Consider the following 26,032-nt stretch of genomic DNA (forward strand, 5'->3'; position numbering starts at 1 on the left):
TCATCTCTTTAATAAGGGGAACCCAACCTCATCCAAACAGGGCCTCTCAACCTCCTCCAGAAAAGAGACCTAGAGCAGAGCCCCCTGAGCCAGTGTCCTCGGATGATTCCTCTGATGATTCAGACAATACAGACCTTCCAGAGGCTCCTTTTTCTCCTTATGAAGACTCTGATGCTGAAGAGTCGATTCCTTCTGCCTCTCCACCTGAGGAATTTTCCTTTGGGGAAACCTTACATGCCATGAGGGAGCAATTTCAGTGGCAGGGACAGGATTTTTCAGACTCCAGGAAAAGGCTTAGGACCTTTTTGCATTTACCACAACATAGGCCCTTAGCTATACCTCCAGTTCTTTCTGTTGTAGATGATGCTTTTAATGATGCTTGCACTGCTCCTGATACTTTACCTCCAGCCCCTGCTAAGCCCGATAGGTTCTACAGGGTCCCGGACACACATCACCATTTATACAAGGCTCCTTTTGCAGATCCCGAGACTATCTCCCAGGGGCCTAAAGCAGTAGCATCTACCTCTGTTAAAAATCCCCTCCCCTCTGAAAGGGAGTCCAGGTCCTTAGAGAGATGGGGTAAAAAAGTATACACCTCTGCTACTCTGTCAGCTAGGGCATTGAACTGTCACTTTCATATGATCCAATATCAGGAGTTTATGCTTGATCAGTTAACTAAGAAACTGTTTTCTGATGATTCTTTAGATAAGAAATATGTTCTAGAAATGGTGCATAACATTCAGCAGGTTAGTAACCATTCTTTAAAATGCGGCTATGATGCACTGGAGGCTTCCTTTAGATCAGCCATGACTGGCACAGTTATCAGAAGGCATGCATGGTTGAAAGAACAGGCCTATGGATAAGGTCAATTTATTTGGTTCTCCTGCTCAGCAGGTACTGAAGAAAATGGAAGAGAAGGTGAAATCTGTACAAACAGTGAAAGATTTCTTACAGGTCCAGCCTCCAAGGTTTAGCAGGAACTGGCCTTCCAAAAATTGGTCCTTTCCAGACTCCTCTAAAGCACAGAGAGGCAGGAATAGGCGTTCAAGAGGCAGAAATCAATCCAGAGGGGGTGCCTACAGGGGACGCCAGTGGCAGGGTAACAACCAGCGAGGCACAGACGCATCTACTACCACTGCAACAGGACAAACACAGTGACTTGTCTCTGGCACCGCCTACCAGGGAACAGATAGCAGCACCCTTAGGCGGAAAGCTAGCCTTATTTTCAAAAAACTGGCACTGCATCACAAGGGACAAGTGGATTTTACAAACTATAGACCAAGGTTACAGGTTTCACTTCCATACTTTACCCAGAAAAAGAGGAATGCCAAACCTACCACCAAATCAAAAGACAGAAGCTCTAAAACAAATAGCTCAATTAGTAAGAATGAGAGCTGTGGAAAAGGTGCCATCTATGGAACAAGGAAAGGGATTTTACTCCAGACTCTTCCTGGTACCAAGAAAAGAGAAAAATTGGAGGCCTATTCTCGACCTGTCCGCTTTAAACACATTCCTCATTGTACCAAAATTCAAAATGCTGACCCTACAGCAACTTCTTCCCATGCTGGGCAAGGAGTCTTGGCTGGTGACTCTAGATCTCAAGGAGGCATACCTGCATGTCCCCATATGACCAAATTGCAGAAGATACCTCAGATTTCTTGCAGGATCAGAGCATTATCAATTCTCAGCATTGCCCTTTGGCTTATCTACTGCACCCAGAGTGTTCACGAAATGCCTGGCGTCAGTAATTGCTCATTGCAGGCTTCAGGGAATCCAAATTTATCCATACCTGGACGACTGCTTGATACAAGCGGACAACAAAAACAAGCTAACAGAAGACTTACAAAGAGTCATTTACTTGCTACAAGCCCTGGGATATACAGTCAATATAAAAAAGTCAAGGCTGATACCATCCCAAAGAATAACCTTCTTAGGCGCAGAATTGGACACAACAAATCAGATGGCATTCCTAACTACAGAAAAACAAGAACAACTTCCTCTCTACTTCTTGGCATTAACAAAGCAGAACCAACTAACAGCAAGAAAAGTACTGCAAGCCCTGGGCTTCATGGCATCCTGCATAATTCTGGTCCCTCATGCCAGACTGCATATGAGAAAGCTACAGTGGTACCTGAAGAATTTATGGTCTCAACACAGGCACAGCCTAGAAACCAAAATACCACTAATCCCATGCCTGAAACAAGAGTTCCTATGGTGGGCTCAGGCATTACAGTCAAACACAGGTTTGCCCTTCTACAGCATTCAACCAAGCCAAACCATCACAACGGACGCCTCAGACCTCGGTTGGGGGGCCCACATGCTGGACAAGTGCATACAAGGCCTATGGACTCAAGATCAGCTGCACCTGCACATAAATCTAAAGGAAATGCTGGCAGTCAAACTGGCAATCCAGAATTTCAGACCATTCCTCCAAGAGGGGCAGTTGATGATAAGGACAGACAACACCACAGTCATGTGGTACATCAACAAACAGGGAGGCACACATTCATACCCTCTATGCCGGATGGCACTGGACCTATGGAATATGGCTCTGAACTACAACATTCAGCTACAAGCAATTTTTGTACCGGGAAAAGAAAACATCCTAGCGGACATATTAAGCAGAACTACCACAGATGCCCACGAATGGATGCTACACCCGGACATCTTCAAGGCCATCACCAGGAAATGGGGACTACCACAAATAGACTTATTTGCATCCCCACTCAATCACCAGCTCTAGAAATTCTGCACAAGGACGTACCACCCTCTTGCTTGGAAGGTGGACTATCTATCCTTCAGATGGAAAAGCCTGACAGCATATGCATTCCCACCTCTTCCTTTGATGCACAAGGTGCTATTGAAAATCAAAGAGGAACGTCCCAGGATCATTCTGATAGCTCCAGACTGGCCAAGACAGCATTGGTACCCATTACTGAGGAGCATGTCTCGGGGAAAAATGTGGACACTCCCCCTGATCCCATTGCTGTTAACACAGAACGGCTACAACACCCTGCATCCAAATCTGAAAACTCTGCAACTGACTGCCTGGAACATTACATAAGAGCAACTAACCCAAATTTATCCCAAAGGGTTAAAGACATTATCCTTGAGGCCCGCAGACCTTCAACAAGAAGGAATTATGCAGGAAAATGGAAAAGATTTCTCATTTGGAGTACTGAAAAGGGGAAAGATGTGTCAATGGTAAACATAGCCAACATCCTGGAGTACTTGGCAGAGCTCTTCCATACAGGCCTGTCCTATTCCTCCATCAAGATACATGCATCAGCTATTTCGGCAGAATACAGCTTCGATCCCCCTGTCTTCTCGCATCCTCTGCTCAGGCAGTTTCTGAGAGGAATTAAAAATGTAAAACCTCCTAGGAAACCACCATTGCCAGCCTGGGACTTGAACTTTGTGCTAGAAAAACTGACACTTCCTCCCTTCGAACAAGCAGCAACAACAGAACTACAATACCTATCCTGGAAAACTGCTTTCCTGCTGGCAATCACCTCAGCAAGAAGGGTTTCTGAACTACAGGCTTTAATGGCAGTACAACCCTTCCTGATCTTCCATCAAGACAGAGTGTCCATGAGAACAAATCCTACATTTATGCCTAAAGTGGTATCCAGAGTATCTTTAAACCAGGCTATCCACCTACCTACATTCTTCCCCAACCCACAGAACAGGGGGGAAAGACTGTTGCATACTCTGGATGTACATAGACAGTTACGCTACTACCTGGACAGAACCAAGGGCAATAGAAAAACTGACCAACTTCTGGTAGCATATGCAACAGGAAGGGAAGGAAAAGCAATTTCAAAACAGACAATCTCCAAGTGGATAGGAAATTGCATCAGATTTTGTTACTCCTACCATGGAAAACAAATTCCAGAGAACATCAGGCCTCATTCTACAAGGGCTACAGCCACTACCACAGCTTTCTTATGAGGAGTGGCTACCAAGGACATTATAGAGGCTGCTACTTGGACCTCCGTGCATACATTTGCCAAGCATTATAATTTACCTTTATACTCTAGATCCCGAGCAGGGTTTGCCACTGCTGTTTTGCAAGGGATCCTAACTACACCATAATTCCTTCTTCCTTCTCCCCTAGTTTGGCTATGGTATTCTACCCATTTGTAAGGACTGCAGATGCATCCTTGAAGGACATAGTACAGTTTTGTACCTACCATAAATGTAGATGTCCGAATAGGAATGCATCTGCAGTCAGGATTACCCACCCTCCTTCCCCTCTGAGGTACTCCTAGGGTATTTGCCCATCTAATAGCTAGCTGGGGGGGGGTCTATTATGGTGTATTTGTTTGTATATATGTACATACATGCTTATTTTTTATGTTTGCTCTCTACTATTTGGAAACATTGGCATTTATCCAAAATTTAGCTATCCAAAAGGGGGCAACTGGCATCTGGGGCAAGAAACACTGAAGAAGATGGCGTCGGCTGATGCCTTTATACCCGAAAAGCTGCAGCTGTGACGTCGGGTGAAGTGCGACACCAGCTGAAGCCAGACCCAGACTTTGGAATCCGGCCGACCGAAGGGCTGCCTGACGACAGGACAACCCATTTGTAAGGACTGCAGATGCATTCCTATTCGGACATCTACATTTATGGTAGGTACAAAACTGTACTTTCTGATTAATGTTCACATTAAGGATTATTACTGTAGGAAATCGTATGATTTTGATAAAACCAGAAACTGATGTCAGTCTTTTTTTCAAACCTTTTCCAGCAATTGTTTTATATTTGTACATCACTGCATGCTCTGTTTGGGTGGGTGTGGCATAATGTTTAAGGCCTTCACCTCATGGACACAAGGTACAGGGTTGAATTCTGACCTTGGGTTATTGGCTAGGCTTAAAATGACCCTTCAAGACAGCCTAGTATTCACATAGGAACCATTAGAGACAATCCAGTTTAAAATGGGAACAGCCTTGCACCAACATCAAGTTGCTTAGTTTGTTGTTTATTTCTCCAGGACGGGTACTCACAGCAGTTTGAGGAATATATCCTGCACTGTTTGTTTAGCTTTTTGTTATGCCCTTAGAGAAACCGACCAAATTGTTCTCCTGTTCATCTGAGATACCCCAAAATATTACCTTAAGGGTTTGTCGCAGGCAAAGTACAGTCATTGTGTTGGCCACAGTACTACCCAAGAAGTCCTGTCCATCAGTGGCTATTTGAAGTACTGACTGTTCAGTCAATTTTGTAGGCCATTCCTTGTTAGATCTTGAAAGTAATCTTTACTAGCTAATGGTACCGACTCATTGAAGTGGGTGCTCTGTTTTGTAGTACCCTAACTGATTTTTCTGTTTTGCACTTTTGTTAACAGGACATTTCTTGAAAACAAGGATGGTAACCCAAACAAGCGAAATATCCATAATGAAACTGCTTTGCATCTCTTGTGTATGGGTCCGCAGATCATGGTTCCAGAGGGAGCACTTAATACACGTCTGTCACGGCCTTCAGAAGATGATAGAAAAAGAGCATTGTGCCTACAGATGGCCTTGAAATGGAAAGGAGCAAAACTTGATCAGGGAGAATATGAGAGGGCGGATATCAGCGCTGTTGATAACAAAAAAAACACACCTTTGCACTATGCTGCTGCCTCAGGGATGAGAGCTTGTGTAGAGGTAACTGATTTTTCTTCTGTCTTCTAAAGGTTAATGATGTGCAATAAGTAAGCCTGAAACATGTATCTGTTTTAATTGTCTGAAGGCATTTTGCTAGAAGATTTTCTGAAAGTATTTTCTGTGGCTTGTATTGGCATTACTGAACTATCATGCTAACGTAGCTACTTTGCTTGCTTTTGATACTTTTCCTTTAGCCTCACTATATCAGACATCAAATTTCCTGAATGATTGCTAGAAGCCAGATGACAGGGATGTGTCACTTTTGGTTTCATAATACAGGAGGTCACTCTGTTGGTAGGTTATGAAGAAAAATGAGATAGATACTGTATGTCAGTTTCCATGATCTGTAGGATTCTTTATATTTGTCACTCATGGAATTTTTAACACCAGTGACTTCCCTTGATAGTCCTAGTTGTTTGGTTGTTAATCCTGTCATGGCCCATTTAGCAAAGAATTCTGGAAGTCTCATACTAGGGGACATCTGTTTACCTTTTCCGATGTACATAGTAACATAATGCATGATACACACATGCACACTGGCAGCTTGAGGGTAATAGTTGTATTGTTTTTATTGTTTCATTGCAGACCACAGTGTTAAAAAAAAAAAAAATCAATCATCAGCATTTCAACTCTGGCACTCTTAGACAGAATTGAAGTTTTTGGCTTACCTTGCCACCAAAAGGACCCTCTCACATTGGCGGTCAGTGGGGTGGGTCCACTACAAGGCTACCTATTGGAACCACAGTACCGAGTGCTATGAGTCCCGACATTCTGAAAATTACAATGTGATTCTGATATAAAACAGATGATTTAAGTGTTTCTGCAGGGGTGTTTTGTCTTGAATCTTTGCACTCATCCAACAGTCATGTTATGACTTTGAGATTATTGTACTTTAAAATATAACAAATACTCTTAGATCATTCTCAGATTTAGTATATATACCCCCTATTTACACTTAAATCTGTGATGTATGCTCTTCAGACTTTGTGCTAACCCTTGCAATATAGCCCCAGGCATAGGTTGGAGCATGCCACATACCAGACAACACTTGGAGGGTGGCTCTTGACCCAGCCCTTCTAAGTGTGGTGTTAAGTCAACTCCACTTCTCAGAATGTGCTGAGCTCCTTGTTCCTCAGAAAGCAAGAGCTTGAGTTGGTGACGGTTCCCTGTTTTGGCAGAAGATGAGGGGACTGAGCGAGACACACCTTCAACTCCCACCAGGAGATGGCTATATGATGAGGTACATGCATCACCCATCACCTAGTTAAATGACTTGGGATCAAGGCAGACCACCCATATCTTGGGGCATTAATCTCTTGTGTTACCAGGTTATTGGCTGAAGTCTGTCCTTCTAGGTCCTCCCGAAAGCCCATTTGGTGTGATCATTCCTAGATTGGGGGGGAGGGCATTTGATTATCCAGCACTAGAGTTCATAGCTTTGGGTCTAAAAAATCAAGAAGGTACATTGATGTGTGGTGGAAGCCTCAGTAGTTATTGCTGGAATGCATTTTAGGAAATTTGATCTGAAGCCAGCACTGGGCTAGGTGCAGGCTTCTGTCCTTCATGTTCCATCTTTGGCTGGTGTGTAGCTTTACACCAGTTACTTGTCATCCATCTGCAGCTGTGTGTCAGTCACCTGCTCACCATCATGCAACACTGTGCATAAGGTCTTGCCTGTGGAGTAATGGCGGGGAGGGACTCCCTCTCAATCAGGCTCCAAAGAGGAGTCAGAGGATCCAGAGGCCCTTGTCTGTGAAGCAAACAAGAATAGCAAATCAGTCCCTCCCTCCATCTGATTCATCCTTCCCCTCCCCATCCCATTTACCGGATCCTCCTTTGGAGAGACCATCTGATGTACAAGAAGCGGCTTGAGCAGGCTTTGAGTGTCAGTATTTCATCTCAGAACTGCTTTGAAGAATATCTGAAGAGGAGGTCTGTGGAGCTCTAGGTCATCATCCCTCATTAAGGATGCTGTCCAGACAGCCTAAAGGTACACTGACTTTGTTTAGTTATCCTCCAAGATTATAGCTACCTTTCACAAGTTCTTGTCTGAGGGAGTAGAGCCTTTTACTAATCCTCCTTTTGCTGAATTCTGTGTGATCACCTCATTTTCCTTTCTGAAAAGGAGTTTATAGCTGTGGATAACAAGTGTAGTAAGGTAGCATATTCCTCTCCGACACTGGGGCTTGGGGCCCTCAGTGATTCATCTCACTAGTCCAAGATCCAGTCCTGCCTGATGAGACATGATTTTAGTTGACCACTTCTTATATATGGGTATGTGTTTGGCCAAGCTGTGTAGGACCAAGATGATGACTTGTGAAGGATACAGTCCTTCACCTGTACAGAAGGCCTTTATAGCCTGTATTGTACCTCCTACTCCTTTTTGGTGTCAAGTGAAGTACCTGAAGAGGTGGAAGCCTTCTTAACATCCAAGGAAGGCACTAAACATGCCACAGTCTTGCCCCCACTCACACATCTCAAGTAGGCTAGCTAAGATGATGACCCTACAAGCTGCTCCAGTGCAATTCTGACTCTAAGTGTGTGATTGTGTGATGGAGTGGGGACAGTTCCCAGAGCTCGCCATTGCACAGTGAGCTATAACAAAACAGAAAAAGAAAAAAAGAGTGAATCTAGGTTTGGCAGTTGTTGGCTGTATGCTTTAGTTCAGTGGTTCTCAACTACAGGGCCACAGCCCAGCACCGGGCCCTGGCATCAATTATACCGTGGGCCACAGCCCAGTACTGGGCCATGGCATCAATTATACCGGGCTGTGAGAGGTTAAGAACCACTACTTTATTTGGTCATATTTAACAGACAGATGAGCACTGTAAAAGTTTCATTATATTGACCTCATATTTATACAGTCAAAACTTGTGAAAATTTACATTGGAATACCTTAGTATTTCAAAATCAGTGTTGAGAAGAATGAGCATCAGACCCCAGTAATTGTTATTGGCCAAATTATTCGATAAAAGCTTATAACTGGTTAGAGGAATATCTTTTAGTCAGCCTAAATCTATCTGTGTATTCTAAAATTAGGTGTTTAGTGGTTGGGTAAATGTCGTTGTCTATCCCTGCTTGTGATATGCTGGCAATCAGCCAATGATGACCCATTAAATTCTATGCTGCTGTTGTGTCTTTCGGCTTTTCCCGGTTAGGGGTCGCCACAGCGGAACTCCGGTCCACTAATGATTGTTAGTTGATTTTTATGTGCCGAGTTACCAGCCCTGACGCACAACCTTAAACGAAGGTACGCCCATTCACGCATGTCTCCACGCAGAAGACGCTCTAGCTGAGAATCGAACCGGACAGCGTCTTACTGTGAGGCAACAACGCTACCGCAGCACCACCACCGTGGATGACCCATTAAATTCTATAATCTTCTAAAAGTTGTTCACTGGTTTTCTCATTGTGCAAACTTCTGAAGCTCGTCGCTGGCTAATGGGTGAGGTTAGTGTTTTGTTGTCTAGTCAGAGATTTCATTATTTTTGATTATTATATGAATCTCTAAGTCCTTCTTAAAACAACTAAATATGTCTAGGAATATTACTACCTGTAAATGTGAAATACTGTTCTTGGCCAGGTGGATTCGAGCAGTAAGTTTTAAGGTTTAAAGGTTTGAGGCTTGCCTTGGAATTAATGTAATTGAAGTGTTATACTATTATGCTTGGTTTTGTCTTTTTTTTGGTTAAATCCTCTCTTATTCTTTTACAACTGGTGGAAATTGTATCACCATTCTCAAAGGAGGGAACTGGGCTTTTTACTCATCCCTCTTGTGTCTTAAAAGGGGGTCCTGTGGTCCTTTTATTTTATTTTCAAATATGTTTTAGTTTATAAGTTGTAGTGTAGCTTCACAAATGACAGGGAGTCATGCTTTTTAATCATATCCTCGTCTTCTGTTTTTTGAAACTGGAACAACGAAAACTGTACTTGTGTCATGGGGCCTTAAAACTGAATTAGGATTAATCTTAATTTATTAAATTTAATGAGGAAACCAAGACCCAAACTTTTAGCATCTCAGCTTGAACTAAAACTTTAAGTTTTACTAAGTCCAGCCTTGTTGACATGTGGAAAGAGGCTCAGTGAACAGCTCCTTATATAAACCTAACTACTTGCTTATTTGGATTCATTTTCTGTATGGAGGGAAGTATGTGTCTACTTGCTGAAAGAGTGGAACCATGAAGGGCCTGGAGATGTTGCCTAAGTCTAAAAGTCTTGACTGTGATCCTTTTAATTAGTTTATCCCCTACCTAAATCGTAGTGCTAGTTTCTAATTTCTTGTGTAGTTTTACTGTCCAAGGCTTTTATGAGATTGGTGGAACTAAGGGTAGGGTGGTCACTATGAAACCAAAGAGATAGGGGTTACTGAGAAAATGGCCGAGTTTGCTGTGTTCGCAATGTATGGGTCTATGATGAGGCAGGTTAAGCTAGATAGAAGTTTTATGTTTAAGAAAGGTTATACTCTGAGGAAAAAAACATATATGGATCTAGGACTAATTACCAATGACAAATTTCAACAATACTGAAACGGTCGAGTACACTTCCACGAAACTTTCGTGAAAGTCTGCAAAAAAAAAAAAAAAAAAACAAAGCACAACATTTAAAAAAAAAAAAAAAAAAAAAAAACAGTAATATGTTTATGCAGGGGGGCAAGCCCCCCTGCACCCCCCCATGGAGGGCTGTCCTCCCCACCACTCTACTTTTATATCTTACTCCAAGATTGCACTACAGTGGGGAAAAGGAAATATTCCCTTATCCCCACTGCAATGTGATCTCAGCAATAGCCGTTCTGTCGTGTTTTTTTTTTTTTTTTTTTTTTTTAGCTCACTTTAGCGAAAGTGCATTTTCGGTGAAAAGGCACTTTCACGAAAGTGTGCTTGCCTGTTTTGGTTTCGGTGAAACAAGCTTTTGCCCAACAGTCCTAGACCCATATATATATATATATATATATATATATATATATATATATATACACACGAGAGAGAGAGGGAGAGAAAGAGCTTAGCCCTTCTTTTTATTTGGAGATATTTGTATTGTTATAATGGACTTAGGGAAAAGAACTATTGGTGGAGAAATGTAGTTTAGGTTAATCATTGGTCAAAGCCTAGTGTTTTGCTTCAGCCGATGTAAATATGCTATGGTGAGCTCGCTCAGAGATGAGGGAGAATATACATAAAAGCACGATCTAACAGAGATAAGAATAGCAATGGAGGTTTACATATCTGAGTGATTACACAGAAATAAACCATAAAAAAAACCTATGAAAATGTAGAGCAGCCGTTATTTATACCTGCTGCCTTTTTAGGAGATATTTGTACTATTCAAAATCCAGGGAGGAATTCTGTTGTTGCAAAATTGTACTTTAGTCATTGGAAGAAGCTTCACATTTAGCCTCTCTATTTAAGCTGCAATGAGCTTTGCTAGAAGATTTTCTGGTTAGCCTTTTAGTAAATTGCTCTTTTCCTTTATTAATGGTTGTAAAAGGAGTTAATCAAAGTAGGAAAATCAAAGTAAACTGAGGATTACAGAAAATAGCGAAGAGTTTCAGATTAATATACCCATCAGCGATCTTGTATGTTGTGTCTATCACAAAATACCTCTTGCTTGAGCTTATTAGTTTTAAATTTATATCTTTTCTCCAAGCATAACCTGTCTTAAACTTAAAAGTACTGTTCTAGCTTAACCTGCCTCATCACATACCTCTACAATGCGAACACAGTCAACTCGGCTGGCTTCTCAGTAATCCCTATTAATAAGCTAACAAACAAATAACGGCAACAAAAGTCTCACTAGCCTAACTAAAAACTTTAAAAACTCAGTTGTAATTAAAAAAAAAAAAAACTAAGTAACTTTTTCAGGAACTTATAATTGCTGTGTTAAAGTGCTGCATTTTTACATTGAAAGTATTAATTAGTGTTGCAACTAGTATTTAGAACTGAGAGGTTCATACATTTTTATATATTAAATTACATACTTTCCATATATAAATGTACGGAGTGTGTATGTGATAAGTGTTTCACCGACAAGTTGACATCCTCCTGCTTTGGAAAGGTATTTATGAGTAAATTTGTTGGTACCGGGCCCTTGTTTTATAAAAAAAGAATTTTCTGGTCTCACAAAGGTTGAGAATTACTGCTTTAGCTCACTGGTCCACCTTAAAGAAGAGCTGTTACAGTAGACCAGTCTACGGCAGCAAAGGTCATGAGACAGGCCTATATGTTGTTGCTCATAAGAGCTGTAAAGACTGTCCAGTTTTCAGAAGTGCTACAGGGGATTTTCATTCATCTTTTCCTGGCGTTAAGGAGAATGAATAATTTCTTTTCCAGTCTGGACCTTAGTGGATTCAGTGAGTGCATCTTTTCTATTCAGTTTCGGGAGGTTACCTTACAGAGGCTTCTGCCTTTGTTTTTGCAAGGAGCTTGGATAATGATACTGCATGTGTTGGTCTCCTTTTAGATCATCACTGTTTTTGGCCACACAGGAAATTCTTCTGGCTGTGTGTGGTCATCTCCTTCAGTACAGTATTGCCACTTGGGCATTGTATAGCACCCAGAGCCTTTACTAAAGTGTTGGTCTTGGTGGTCAAAGTTTACAGCAGAATGATCTCCAGGTATTCCCCTAACAGTATGATTGACCCCTGGTAGCACCATGCAGGGACTTCCAAAGACATCCTTTCATTGAGCATTCTCTTTTTGCTGCTGTCTGTAAGGGTTACCATGAACCAATTAAAGTCCTTTCTGCATCCTTTTCAGAGGATATTCTTTGTAGGCATGGAGCTTAGTATGCTCCAATGTTTGTTGTTATGCCCTTGGAGTGGGTCCAAAATGATTATAGTTTTGGATGACTGGCTGAAGACTCATGATCCAGAACTGAACTTTGCTTGCATGTTTTGGACATTTTGGCTGCCTTGATTTTGTCTATAAATGGTGCCTTTTGCATGCTTAAGGGTAAGGGTGCTACAATGGCTTATAATTGTCAGTGGTTTCAGAGCCACTGTATGCAGACAGACATTTTTCTAGTGTCAGGACACTGTCAAAGAGGTATGGAGTGGTGGACATTTCCAATAAACCTCTTGTGGAGCCCACCATTTGTCAAAGCTGTCACAGGTTCTGAATGTGGACACTTTGCATGCAGTGTGGGAAGTCCACGATGGCTCCCACACAGTTCAATAAGGGTGGGGTCTCCATAGCAGCCAGTTAGAGCCAAGAGCTGTCTTGTTTATAAAGCTGTTGGATGTAGTGCTACTTCTAGATCTCTGTCCTTATTATGTTTGACAAGAAGTCCATCATGTGATATTTGAACAAGAACTACAAAAATAAATCCAGAAGCACAAAGGCAATCAAGCAGACAACCGGATAGAATAAAATAAATAAGAATTTATTGGTAAGTGCTTTCGGCTGCGAACTCCAGCCTTCATCAGACAATTTTTAAACTCAAAATACATTCCTTTTATAGCATCCACATAATCAACAATTAACCAATTCAATTTAATTAATTAATTAGATACTAGAAAAAACTGCCAAAATACTGCTGAATTACAGCTTGCACCTATCAAAATACACTAGTATGACATTTCATTTGGCAGTACTGAAATGTATATACTTTATAGTAATAAAATATATATACTTGATGTTTTTATTGCACATACCTCTAATTATATATATATATATATATATATATATATATATATATAAATAAAGATATATGATATATATAAATATGTGCACTTAATATATATGTAAATAAATATATAAAATCAACTGTTTTATACAACCAACTATTTGAAACAAACAACCATCATCTATTAATAGCTTTTAACTTTAAAATACTGGTGATAGAAATAGAATCATTAAGACCTGGGAACTGGGTGGCATTTAAATATACCTGCCACCAATATTCTTTTGATTGTAATGTAATTTTCCAAGGCCCTCTTCTGGGAGATGGAACTACTTGTTCCAATACTATAAAATGAAACTTATGTGCAGGGTGTTGTGCTATATGCCTATACAAAGCATTATTTGATGATTGTCTATTAATATCGTAAATATGTTCATATATACGTTGTTTTAATTTACGTTCAGTTTTTCCTATATAATAGGCTGAACATTGTAGACATATTGCAGCATACACCACCCCAGAAGTATTACAATTATATTTTCCTTTCATTTTTGTCAGGGTGCCATTAATAAATGTTTCTTCAATTTCCAAAATATAAGAACAATAATTGCACATATTACATTTTCTCATTGCACCCTTAATGATGGTTTCTGTATTAGAACACCAATCCTAAGATTTTTATCTCTTTTATAAATAATAGAGGGTTGTGCACCTAAAAGACTAACCAATTGCATGTCTCTCTTAATAAAAATCCAATTTTTTATCACCAAATTTTTAATATACTCTGAATCCTGTGTAAAAGTAGTAATTGATGCTATATTGCTTTTACTATTTTGACCTGTATTAACCATGGAGGAGACAAAGGATGGGTTCACGGAACAATTACAACTAGAAGTAGTAAGTTTGGATAATTTTTCCTGGTGAAAATAATTATCAGTTAATTTCAAATACGACAGGTGATCATCATATTTATAATTACAGTCAAGTTGCCCTAACTACTGAGCATGCAAATATCTTCAGTAAAGGTTTAACATTTGTACCAACAAGAAGGGCAAAAATCACAGATTTAATTACTGAATTGAAAATTTTCACGAGGAAGATGAATTTAGTGACTATACACCAACAAGCATCAAATATAGTGAACAATCCTATGCATATACCTAGTTTAACAAACCCTCCCCTACATCCGAAAATCAAGTTGTTTGAAGAAATTTGTGAGCTTGATTTCAGATATCATCTGCAGCATTATAAAGCTCAGTGCCAACATAACTTTACCAAGGCTCAATACGAGACATTAAATGATTTAAAAACACATGGTGATGTCCGTATTATGCAACCTGATAAGGGGGGTGGTTTGGTTTTAATGAATGCCTTTGATTATAACCAACAGTTATCAATATATTATATGATGATGCATATATTGAAGTTTCTGTGATTGAAATTAACATTTCTTATGCTAGAATTGATTACCTTTTGGAGGATATGTTATGGCAGGGGCAACTAACTAATAAAGCTTATAGATATATGCAAGTGAAAAATCTCAGGATTCCCATCATTTTTGGCGCACCAAAATTGCATAAGGATTTACAAAATCTTCCATTGCGACCTATAGTAGATGCTGGTGGTTCAAAAACTTACTTTATAGCCAAATATATTGATATGAGATTAAAAGACAAAATGAAAAGTTTAAAGTATATTTGTCATGATTCCTGGGATTTTCTCACTAAGGCGAATAATCTAAGCGTCAATAATGTGCAACATATTGTGTTCATTACAGTTGATGTAAAGGATTTGTTCACCTGTATACCACAGCAGTTAGGTTTAACTTGGTTTGCTGACTTTTTTTCAGAAATAATTCCCATACCTCAGGATGAATTAAATGCACTGGTAGATTTAATAGAGATGGTTTTGACAAGTAATTACATCTATCATGATGGCCATTATTTCAAACAAATCAAAGGTGTAGTGATGGGCACCCCTATAGGTACATTACATGCCAATGTAATTATGGCAGTTTGGGAGCTTAGGTATTTATTTTCTTCAGTATTTATGCAACACATAGACTTATATAGTAGATTTTTGGATGATTTGTTTTTTATTTGGAGTGGCCCTATGGAACTAATAGATGAATTCATGTCATATATAAATACCACTACTGAATTTTTGATTTTTTACCAATGAGGTAGGAATAGATAATGTCTCATATTTAGATATTTCTTTATCGAAAGATGTAATACATAATCATTTTAAAGCTAATATTTTTCGTAAAAAAACTTATTCTAATAATTTTTTGCATTTTTGTAGTAATCATTCCTCAGCATATTAAAAAGGCAGTCATAAAAGGGCAGCTGTAGGTTGCATGGCTAGGCTTAAAAAGACCTTGTGGTTGTTAGCCTGGTAAACACCTGTGAACCTATGACAGAGGGCCAAGAGCCTTCAGTTCTAGCTGGTGTGTCTTATTCCATTGGCTGTATTCCGTCCCCTCTCCCCCCAGAAGAGGAGAAATACCTGCACTCATCCTAGCATTCTTACTGATTCCACGTGTAATTTTGGAACTGTTTACTTAAATGTATATTCTCTGTATGCTTTATTTCTCTGTATTTCAGTCTGTCTGTCTGTCCATCTAGTCATTTTGTTAAATAGATGAGCTGATTCAAATAATGCTTTTCAGTCACATCTTGGGACAAATGGCAGTAGCAAAACAAGTAACTTTAACGAAAAGAAGATACTGTAAAATGACAAGTTTTATTGTTGCGCTTTAGTTAAAGTAAGGCTTTATAACTTGAATACTGTCTGAGGTTACAATTTAGAGACATATAACAAGATGCTATGTAGTTTTACAGGTTTAATGCGAGTAAGAATGAATAATAATAATGTAAACTGGCATGCTGCAGTTCGAACTGGGACATAGTAAGGTTGCACGTCATAAGTACAGGTTGAAACTAGTCATAGAAATGCAAGGCCTTTTTTTACATTTTGGTGAAGAAAGACCATATTTTGTTTTCATTCTGCTTTGCTTGCTGAGAATATTAAACAGGTGTTGTTTCAGGCACCCAGGTATTGCTGATACAGAAATCTATCCTTGTGCAGGTCAAGGATGTCCATATGGTGGGGGATGATAGCAGAATCTATCACAGAGCCTGGCATCATATTTTGACCATTTTAACCAAAAACAGGGTTGTCTGTTGGAGTTTCAGAGGTTATTGAGGCTTGCTAGGACTTCCAGTCAAAATGCCTAGGTATACATGGTGTACAAGTGAAAATGGTTCACTGCCTTCTGCGTGGAGTCTGCATGTCCTCCCTGCGTTCACGTGAGTTTCCCCTGAGTGCTCCAGTTTCCTACCACATTCCAAAGACGTATATCTAGAGCATTTCTCCCCGGACCTCAGCTGAAAATGGGCTCTGAATCAGTCAGACTTTCCCAGTAAACAAATATTAAATAATTTGTGTAAAATAAGATAAATTATTTGACATCTTTAAATGAATATTTTACATGAATCATAGCCCACATTGGTTCAAAGATATGAATAAATAGAATGTGGTCAGAAACTGGTTACATCAACACTTTTTTGTGGATTATTCTTTGTTTTTAACACTACACCTTTAAGAAGGCTTATATAAAAGAAAGTGACGTCGAAAACTTTTCAGATTCTGCGGAAGTTCCTGTTAAGGAACAAAAGTGGTTAATCTAGAATAAAGCATTTTGTTTTCACCGCTTGTTTTGCTTATTATTGGCTTAATATTAGTCTTTCATAGATGATACAACTTCCAGCCAATTCTAGGTCTCCTTTGGTGGTTGGCGTCATTTATGTAGGATTACATTTCTACTAATATAGGTTCTGGATGCTTTTTCTTGGCCAGGTTTGGAGCATATACTGCATGTACCCTTTCATAGATTTGTAGGTATGTACTAGACTAGCCACCCTTGCAGGCCATTTTATGACTAGCTAGTTTCCCTTTTTATGCTCTATTAACCAATCCCTTTTGTATAGAGATTAGCTTTACCCCTCCTGTGGCTGATAATTATATATAACCTCAATGAGAATAACTGAAATCATGCCATAGATTAATTCCATACATGGAATTAAGCATTTTGGAGCCACCTCTGTCCATTAGTAGCACAGGGGGACAGTCCAGGGATAAATATTTTGCTTCCCTTCCATAGATCCAAGTTGCTGTTTAATACAGACAAGGATGAACTTTTTTTATGAAGATGGGGAGTTTGTTCCAGAGCAGTGGTATACTCTGTAAGATATACAGTAGATATAAAAAGTGTACACACTCCCTGGTAAAATGTCAGGATTTTGTGATATAAAAAATGAGACCACAATAAATCATTTCAAACCTTTTCCCACCTTACATGTGACCTATAACCTGTACAATTCAATTGGAAATCAAATCTGTTAGTGGAAAACATATAAAAAATAAATAAACATACAATAAGCTGGTTGCAAATGTGTGCACCCCCTTAAGCTAATACTTTGTCGAAGCGCCTTTTGATTTAATTACAGCATTCAGTCTTCTTGGGTAGGAGTCTATCAGCATGGCATATCTTGACTGGGCAATATTTGCCAACTCTTCCTTGCAAAAGTGCTCCATATCTGTCAGATTGCAATGGCATCTCTTGTGCACAGCCCTCTTCAGGTCACCCCACAGATTTTCTATTGGATTTAGGTCTGGGCTCTGGCTGGGCCATTCCAAAAATTTTATTTTCTTCTGGTGAAGCCATTCTTTTGTTGATTTGGATGTATGTTTGGGGTCATTGTCGTGTTGAAAGGTTAAATTCCTCTTCATCTTTGTAGCAGACACCTGAAGGTTTTGAGCCAAAAGTGACTGGTATTTGGAACTGTTCATAATTCCCCCCACATTGACTAAAGCCCCAGTTCATCTGAAGAAAAGCAACCCAAAGCATGACACTGCCACCATGTTTCACCATGGGGATGGTGATCTTTTGGTGATGCTAAGTGTTGTTTTTGCTCCAAACATACATTTTGGAATTGTGGCCAAAAAGTTCAACTTTGGTCTCATCAGACCGTAACACATTTTCCCACATGCTTTTGGGAGACTTGATGTATTGTTTTGCAGATTTTAGCTGAGCCTGAATGTTTTTCTGTGTAAGAAAAGGGTTCCGTGTTGCAACCCCACCCCATAGCCCAAACATATGGAGAATACGGGAGATTGTCGTCAGATGTAGTACACAAGCAGTAATTGCTAGAAATTGCTGCAAGCTCCTTCAGTGTTGCTGTAGGTCTCTTGGCAGCCTGCCTGACCAGTTTTCATCTTGTCTTTTCATCAATTTTGGAGGGACATCCAGTTCTTTGCAACATTACTGTTGTCCCATATTTTCTTCACTTTTTGATGACTGTCTTCACTGTGTTCCATGGTATATCCAATGCTGTGGAAAATTTTTTGTACCCTTCTCCTGACTGATACCTTTCGACAATGAGATCCCTTTGATGCTTTGTAAGCTCTGTGTGAACCATGGCTTTTGCTGTTGCAGGCAACTGAGTAAATGTCAGGAAAATCCTACTAGGACAGCTGAACTTTATTTGGGGTAATCAGAGTCTCTTTAATTGATGGCAGGTGTGTACCCAAGAAGACTGATTGATGGAATTAAATCAAAAGGTGCTTTAACAAAGTATTAATTTAAGGGTGTGCACACTTATTCAACCAGCTTATTGTACATTTTTTATTTTTTTATATTCTTTCCCCTGACAGATTTGTCTGTTTTTCAGTTGAATTGTGCAGGTTACAGGTCACATTAAAGGTGGGAAAAGTTTTGAGATGATTTATGTGGTCTCATTTTTTTTATCATTTTAACAGGGGTGTGTACACTTTTTATATCCACTGTATCTGTCTTTCCAAATCATTCTGCTAGTATTACAGAAGATGTTTAGATTCCAATACCAAGTATTTCTGATTCCATGTGACTTGCTGATGTGCAGTAAGTCTATCATTTATTGGTTCAGAGGATGCCTCGTTTGCCAGAAACAGGTCACTTCCTAGAGATCTGTAGGATATTGAGGAGAGTGACAGGGTTTGGGTTGTTCCATCTACAACATGTTGTTTAGGCCTTGTATCTGGAGGGTTTCTCCCACAGCCTCCACTGAAAATGGGCTCTGTTCTAGTCTCACCTTACCGGTAAACAAATGCTAAATAAATTAATAAAATAAGCTTGCAGGTGATCCATAACTTTTTTAAGCACCTATATAAATTGACCCTCAATTAGTCCATTTAATTAATCAAATAGTTTCTTAAAGAAGCATTGCATTTCTCCCCTCCTTTGAAGAACATTCCCTTTTTATGGGACATAATCTTCATGATCAACAGGCTTGCTCATCTCAGTTTGAGCTTGCATTGTTGATGTTAATTTCTTGGAAAACTCTTCTTAATGGCCGTTACTTCTCACATTTGTGTGCAGTGTCATAGAGCTTCAGATCTTCATGTATGAGGAACCATATTAAGCTTTTTAGAGTGATCAGGAGTTCATTTGTACTAACCCACATTTCCACTTAATAGTGGTTTCAGAGCTTTCTACAGTAGGCCATTCATTTTAGTGTTTTCTTTGGGAGGATGGAAACCAGGAGAGAGATTTTCACATCTTAGATTGTTCATCAAGAGCTCAACTGGAACCTGAAACCAGTGCGTGAATTTCAGAAGATATAATAGTTTGTCTCCTTTGCTCCAGGGAGGAAATGTTTCACTGGACACTGTCCTGATGGATTGCTGTTGCATTTTCTCTTGCTGCCAGGCTGCAGTCCAAACCTCTTTGCTAGGAAACCAGCTTGCCCCCACTGCTCGTTTCCAGAATGCCTGTGTTGAATGCAACTGTGTCATCACCTGTTGGACTCTATTACGCACCTCCACCAGTTATTATTGTCTTAACCACACCTCTGGGAGTCTGGCTTCTTTGGTAAGCCTGTGCTTAAAGACTCAACTTTAAGAGCTTTAAGTTTATGCATTTCTCTGAGTCCTTCCACCCAGCAGTTTGCTGTTTGGTTCATAGGTTCATACTAGGCTATCTGCCCTAGGGGATTTATAAGCCTAGCCAGAGAGTGTTTGGCTTTTGCCACCCATTTTAAATTAATTTTGCTATGCCCTTTTTCGACGTTAGTATACTGTGCCTCTGTCTAACAGTGACACAGAAGTGATACCCAGGGTAAACCTACGATCTCCCATCCACTCATCAAGATTCCTCTTGAAGAGAGTCAATGAGGGACTCTGCCTAACCTGGACTAGGATTTTATTCCAGAGTGAAGGGAGCCTCTGGGTTATGAATCTGTCCCTCCAGCATGTCCTATTTATTTCAGAGCTGAGGTTCAAGTCTCTCGAGCACGTAGCTCGATGGGATTTGGATTTTCTGAGGTGCAGCATGTCCATTAATTCCGGGTTGGACATGGCTTTATATGTCAGGCACAGATCGCCTCTGAGCAGGCGGTATGCCACTGAGTAGAGCTGGAGTTTCTTTAACCAGGCAGCATATGGCATCTGTTTGAGCCCTTTGATCCTCTTGGTGAGGTACTTTTGGGGTCTTTCTAAGTTGCTGCAGGTGTCTGGTAAGGTACATCCCAAAAGGGGCATTGTACTCAATTATGGGCCTGATGAGGGATGAGTAAAGAGGCACGATGACCTCCCCTAATCTAGATGTGAATCCCTTCATGATTAGGTGGGCTATATAAAATGTTTTTCTAATGACTTTGGCCACATGGTTGTCAAATGAGAGATTGCTATCAACTTGGGTCCCCAGGTCCCTAATTACTTCTTCCATACTTAATGGATTACCACCTATGTGGTAATTTGTGGGCACTTTGTTTTTGCCAAAGGGGATGACTATACACTTTTTGGCATTTAGCTTGAGGCCATGGCTCTGGCACCAGTTGTCTGTTTCTATGAGGCCCTTTTGGAGGATGCTTGTGTTGGCTGGAGAGTCAATTATGGCACCCAGTTTGCAGTCATCTGCGAACCTGGTCAGCCACAGTCCTTCCATGTTGGCTTGTACCTCCGAGAAATATATACCAAACAAGAGAGGTCCCAGGACTGAGCCTTGTGGGATGCCACTTGTAACTGGTTTGGAGTCTGACATGGCTCCAGCAATTCTAACCATGTGGGTTCTGTCCTTGAGCCAGTTTGCAACCCATCTAGTGACATAGGGGTTTATATTTAAGCTGGTGAGCTTATCTATAATGCCCGAGTGGGGTATTGTATCAGAGGCTTTTGCGAGGTCCAGGTAGGCTGTGTGGACCACCTTCCCCTCGTCAATGGCCTTGTTGACTGTTTCAAAGAAATTGACCAGGTTTAAGAGGCAGGATCTGCCCTTAACAAAGCCAAACTGGGTAGGATCCAGTGTCTGTAGGTCCCCAATATCTTTATTTATGAGGTCCATGATGATCCTTTCCATAGCTTTGCAGACCAAGCTAGTCAGGCTTATGGGGCGATAGTTTCCAGGATCCGTTGAGGCACCACCTTTGTGGAGAGGGACCACTGTTGCTGTATGCCACTCTTTGGGTACATATCCTGTAGTAAGGCTGAGATTGAACAGTAGTTTTATGTTTGGGTTTAGCTCTTCTTGGAGTTCATGTAGGATGCAGCCCGGGACACTGTCTGGTCCCATTGATGCTGTGTTTTTTGCTTTGGAGAGGGAGGCTCTTACCTGAGCATCTGAGATGTCAGGGGGGCAGCACTCTGCTGGGATAAATATTTGCCCTTTTGGTGGGGAGGGGGGGGAGTTTGTGCTGAACCTTTCAGCTAGGATGTTGGCAATGTCTGTGGGTTCGGTGTATTTTTTGTCATTTTGGACTAATTCTGAGCATATCTGGGAATTCCCACCCAGGTTCCCAACATAACTAAAGAAAGCCTTGAGATTATCCTTAGTGTCCTGTGCAATTTTTCCTCTCGAAGCTGGCCTTAGACGATTTTATGAGTGCCCGTAGTTTTTTGCCAGTACTGATCAGCGATGCCTTCCCTTTTTGGGATTTTGCTCTATCATGTAGTAGCTTCCTCCTTCTATTGTATAGTTTGTTTATGGCTGGGGTCCACCAGACAGGACATCTGCCTTTGGAGGATTGGGTCTTGGTTTTATTTGGGATTGCATGATCCATGCATTCCTGAAGGTGTTCATAGAATGCGTTTATAAAGGATTCTGTGGTCTGGGCCGTATTTTCCACAGGCCCGGGGGCTTTGAAGGATTCCACCTCGGTTTTGAGGAGTGTGAAATTTTCTTTAGAGAAGTTTTTCACTGTGATTTTCTGGGCAGGGGGTGGGGTCCGGATGTGAATATCCAGTGAGATTAGTTTATGGTCTGATCTTACCAGTGAGGGATACACTTCTGTTTGGGAGCTCGTCCTCTCTGTGGAACCCACCAGCTGATGGTCCACCCAGTTAGATATAAACAGGTAAATTCTTACCATATTAGTTGATTTAAGAGAAATGACACTTGCTCATTGATGGTTCATGTATACTCTCTCCCTGTCTGTTTGCAGTAGATATCAATTTCATCTACGTTCGCAGTAAGTCAGGCAGACATGACAGTGCTCGCTAGTCGCCATAGAGTGATCTTTAAATACTAAAAGCCTCTGCCTGACTACACTGTTTCTGTCTGTCCCATGGGCATCCCTCACTAGTATGCACAACTTCCCTTAAACATATTCAAAGGTCCAAAAAAAAAAAATCCTGAAGCAACTGCCTGCATACAAGAACATGGAGAGCAGAACCTTGTACAAACCAGTAAAAGCCACTGCAATTTCTACTTTTATCAACAGACTGTGAGCGGTGTGGGTCTATTGCAGTCTTCTTTCTGTGATACTCCTACTGATTCTTCTGCTGTGCGCACTACTGGACCCCCCCATTTCCTCCCATTTACTGTAAGAAATATATACATTTTTCCAAAGCTTTGCATTTATTTTATATTCTTATATTTTATTTATCTTGTATATCGCATTTCTTTTATATTCTTATATTTTATTCTCCCGTTTATTGTAACAAATCTATACAGTTTCCCAAAGCTTTACATTTATTTTATATTCTACTTCCCTGATGCTCTACTGAATCTGCTTTTAAATTCACACAGATAAACAGACACCTTTAGGTACTGACCTGGACTAGCTGGTTGATTGTTTTTCTCTTCTCACAGCTTTCTCCAAGTCCTGGTCAATAGCCTCTCCCCCCTTTTCTTGTTCTCCTAACATAATTCTAGTGTAAGTTTCCTAGCCCTGTCAAACAGCTTTCTCCAAGCCCTGGCTCTTAGCCCCCCCCCCCCTTCTCTCGGTCTTCTAACATAATCTTATTGTAAGCTTCACAGCCCTGTCAATTCTGTCTTTTACCTCCCTCTTCCTCTTGAGAATTTACTTATTCCTCCCCTGAGCTGCGGCGCCATCTTTAAATACTAAAAAACCTCTGCTTGACTACACTCTGTTTCTGTCTGTCCCACGGGCATCCCTCAGTAGTGTGCACTTACTGCATGTCCCTTTCTAAAACCCCTGGCATAACTACATTATTTTCCTGCTTCTCAGTGAACTGCAGCTCCCCATTGGTGCATAAATAATAAAAACAAACAGAAAGGTAACATTCAAACCAAAATAATAGGCTGCCCTATTTCTGTATTTGCTAACCTTCTCACTGATTGTTTTCTGTTTGGCGACTGCTGCTCCTCCCGGAATCTGATTCCTTTCAAGGGAATATTTTATGATGCAAGTGTGTATATTTAAGTAGATTAATCCATGTAGTATACAGTTTTTGGAAAAAAATGCCCATTTTTAACATACAGTGCAGCAGTTCATTATCCTTTAATTTAACTGTAAACACTGAATTAGTTGCTTACATAAAATGAGTATTGCTTAGTAAGTTTAACAAAGTATTGCAATCTGTAAAAGTACTAGATGTTCTTCGTGTTTCACTGTTGCAGTCATCACATTTGGGTTATCTGCCTGCAGGTAGCCCTCAGCCGGCTTGAATACCAGAGTCTTGGATTCCTGTGTCGGATGCTGTCCCTTCTTCTATGACGTCAGGTCATCAGGGGTATAAAACATGCAGCCAACGCCATTACATCAGTTTTTCTTGCCATGCGGTGCCCGAAGCAGAAGCAGTTCGCAAGTGCCGGTTGGCCAAGTCCTGAAATTTTCTTTTTCGAGTTTCAGGACAGAAGTCTTCAAAAAAAATAAGCACCTCGTTGGGGATCTTTTATCTTGCTCCAACCAATGTCAGTAAAAGTTAACAACTGTCTTACCTGTGGAAAGCAAATACCTCATATTTTCATTCGTACTGCATTCCTTGCTTAGGCCCAGACCACGACGTCCCTCGTTGTCAGTTTTGTGCCTTGTTCAACCCCGAACTATTTGTCGTCAGGCTATCTTTGCAGCAAATTATTTTGGTACTCTATCAGTACTACGAAATGGCTTTGTTAAGCCATCCTACTACCGATCTTCTGAAAAAACATAAAGATAAAGACAGAGACAGACTGCATAGGTCCAAAACTGCCGACGAAGCTTCCGTTAAGCTAGTCGCCAGTCCGCCGTTACTCAGTGAGGTGCTTTCGCAGCCCCTGATACCCGCTACCTCAGATTCGCAGGCCTCTACTGAGACCCATTCGGACCCTTGGATGGGTCCGGAGCTGCTGTGCAAGCACTGGCTTCTGAGGATGTATTCAGGCCTACAGACTTGCATTTTAAACTGACGCCATCTTCTTCATCCAGGCCTAAAACTCGCAGCATGCCTAGAAAACCGACGTCCAAACCACATGCTCAAGCCTATATGCCTAAAAAACAAATGCTTAGAATGGCTGAAGACCTTATTACCATAATTAGGGGAAGCCAGCCTTCCCCCTCCAAGAGTTCTAGAACTGGTTTTCCTTCTGATTCTTCTGATCAGGAATCTGATATTTCTGTTCCTTCTCATTACCAGGATTTGCCTTTATCTACCTATGAGGATTCTGATGCAGCAGATTCCATTCCCTCTGCTTTCCCTCCAGAAGACTTTTCTTTTGGTGAAACCTTGCACAATCTTGTGGAGCATTTCTTCTGGGAAAGCCAGGATTATTCTGACTCCAAAAAGAGGCTAAGGGAATTCTTAATCCTTCCTCAACACAGGCCTTTAGCTATCCCTCCTATTCTGGACATTGTAGATGATGCTTTCGTGGAATCTAGCCTTTCCCCAGACACTTTACCTCCAGCTCCCAGAAAACCTGACAGATATTACAGAGTACCTGACTCTCACAAGTTCCTCTTCAAGAATCCTACTGTGGATCCAGAGACCATTTCCCAAGGACCAAAAGGCATTAAGGCTACTGCTGACAAAAATCCTACCCCTTCTGATAGAGATTCTAGAGCCTTGGTTAGATTGGGTAAGAAGGTATACACTTCTGTTACTTTTGCCATTAGGGCTTTAAATTACCAGTTTCATATGTTAAAAGTACCAGCAGCATATTATGGGACTACTTAAACAGAAAATGATGTTGATTCCTGACTGTGCTGAACACAAAGAATTACAGGATTTAATGCATACTGCAGAACAAGTTGGTAAATATACTTTGCAATGTGGTTTTGACTCTTTAGAAGCATCTTGCAGGGCTGCTGTCACTGGGTCTGTACTTAGAAGGCATGCTTGGCTTAAGGATCAAAACTTGCCAGATCATGTTAAAGCTAAATTACTGGATGCTTCCATAAACCAAGACTACCTGTTTGGTAACAAAGCAGAAGAAGTCTTCAAAAGGATGGAGGAGAAAGCTAAATCTATGCAAACTGTTAAAAATGTCCTACAAGTACAGCCTC

General features: G+C 40.6%; 1 protein-coding gene across 1 annotated transcript in view; it reads left to right on the forward strand.

Moving 5' to 3' along the window:
* The window catches only part of ANKIB1 (ankyrin repeat and IBR domain containing 1), a 2,275,843-nt gene that overhangs the window by 879,298 nt on the left and 1,370,513 nt on the right, over positions 1–26,032 (forward strand). Inside the window, 1 exon segment of the mRNA XM_044067672.1 lies at positions 5,354–5,654. Coding sequence (XP_043923607.1) covers positions 5,354–5,654 — 301 coding nt within the window.

This window comes from Protopterus annectens, chromosome 3.part1 (assembly GCF_019279795.1).
Source record: "Protopterus annectens isolate FY-2018-M chromosome 3.part1, PAN1.0, whole genome shotgun sequence".
In the NCBI taxonomy this organism is placed as follows: domain Eukaryota; kingdom Metazoa; phylum Chordata; order Ceratodontiformes; family Protopteridae; genus Protopterus; species Protopterus annectens.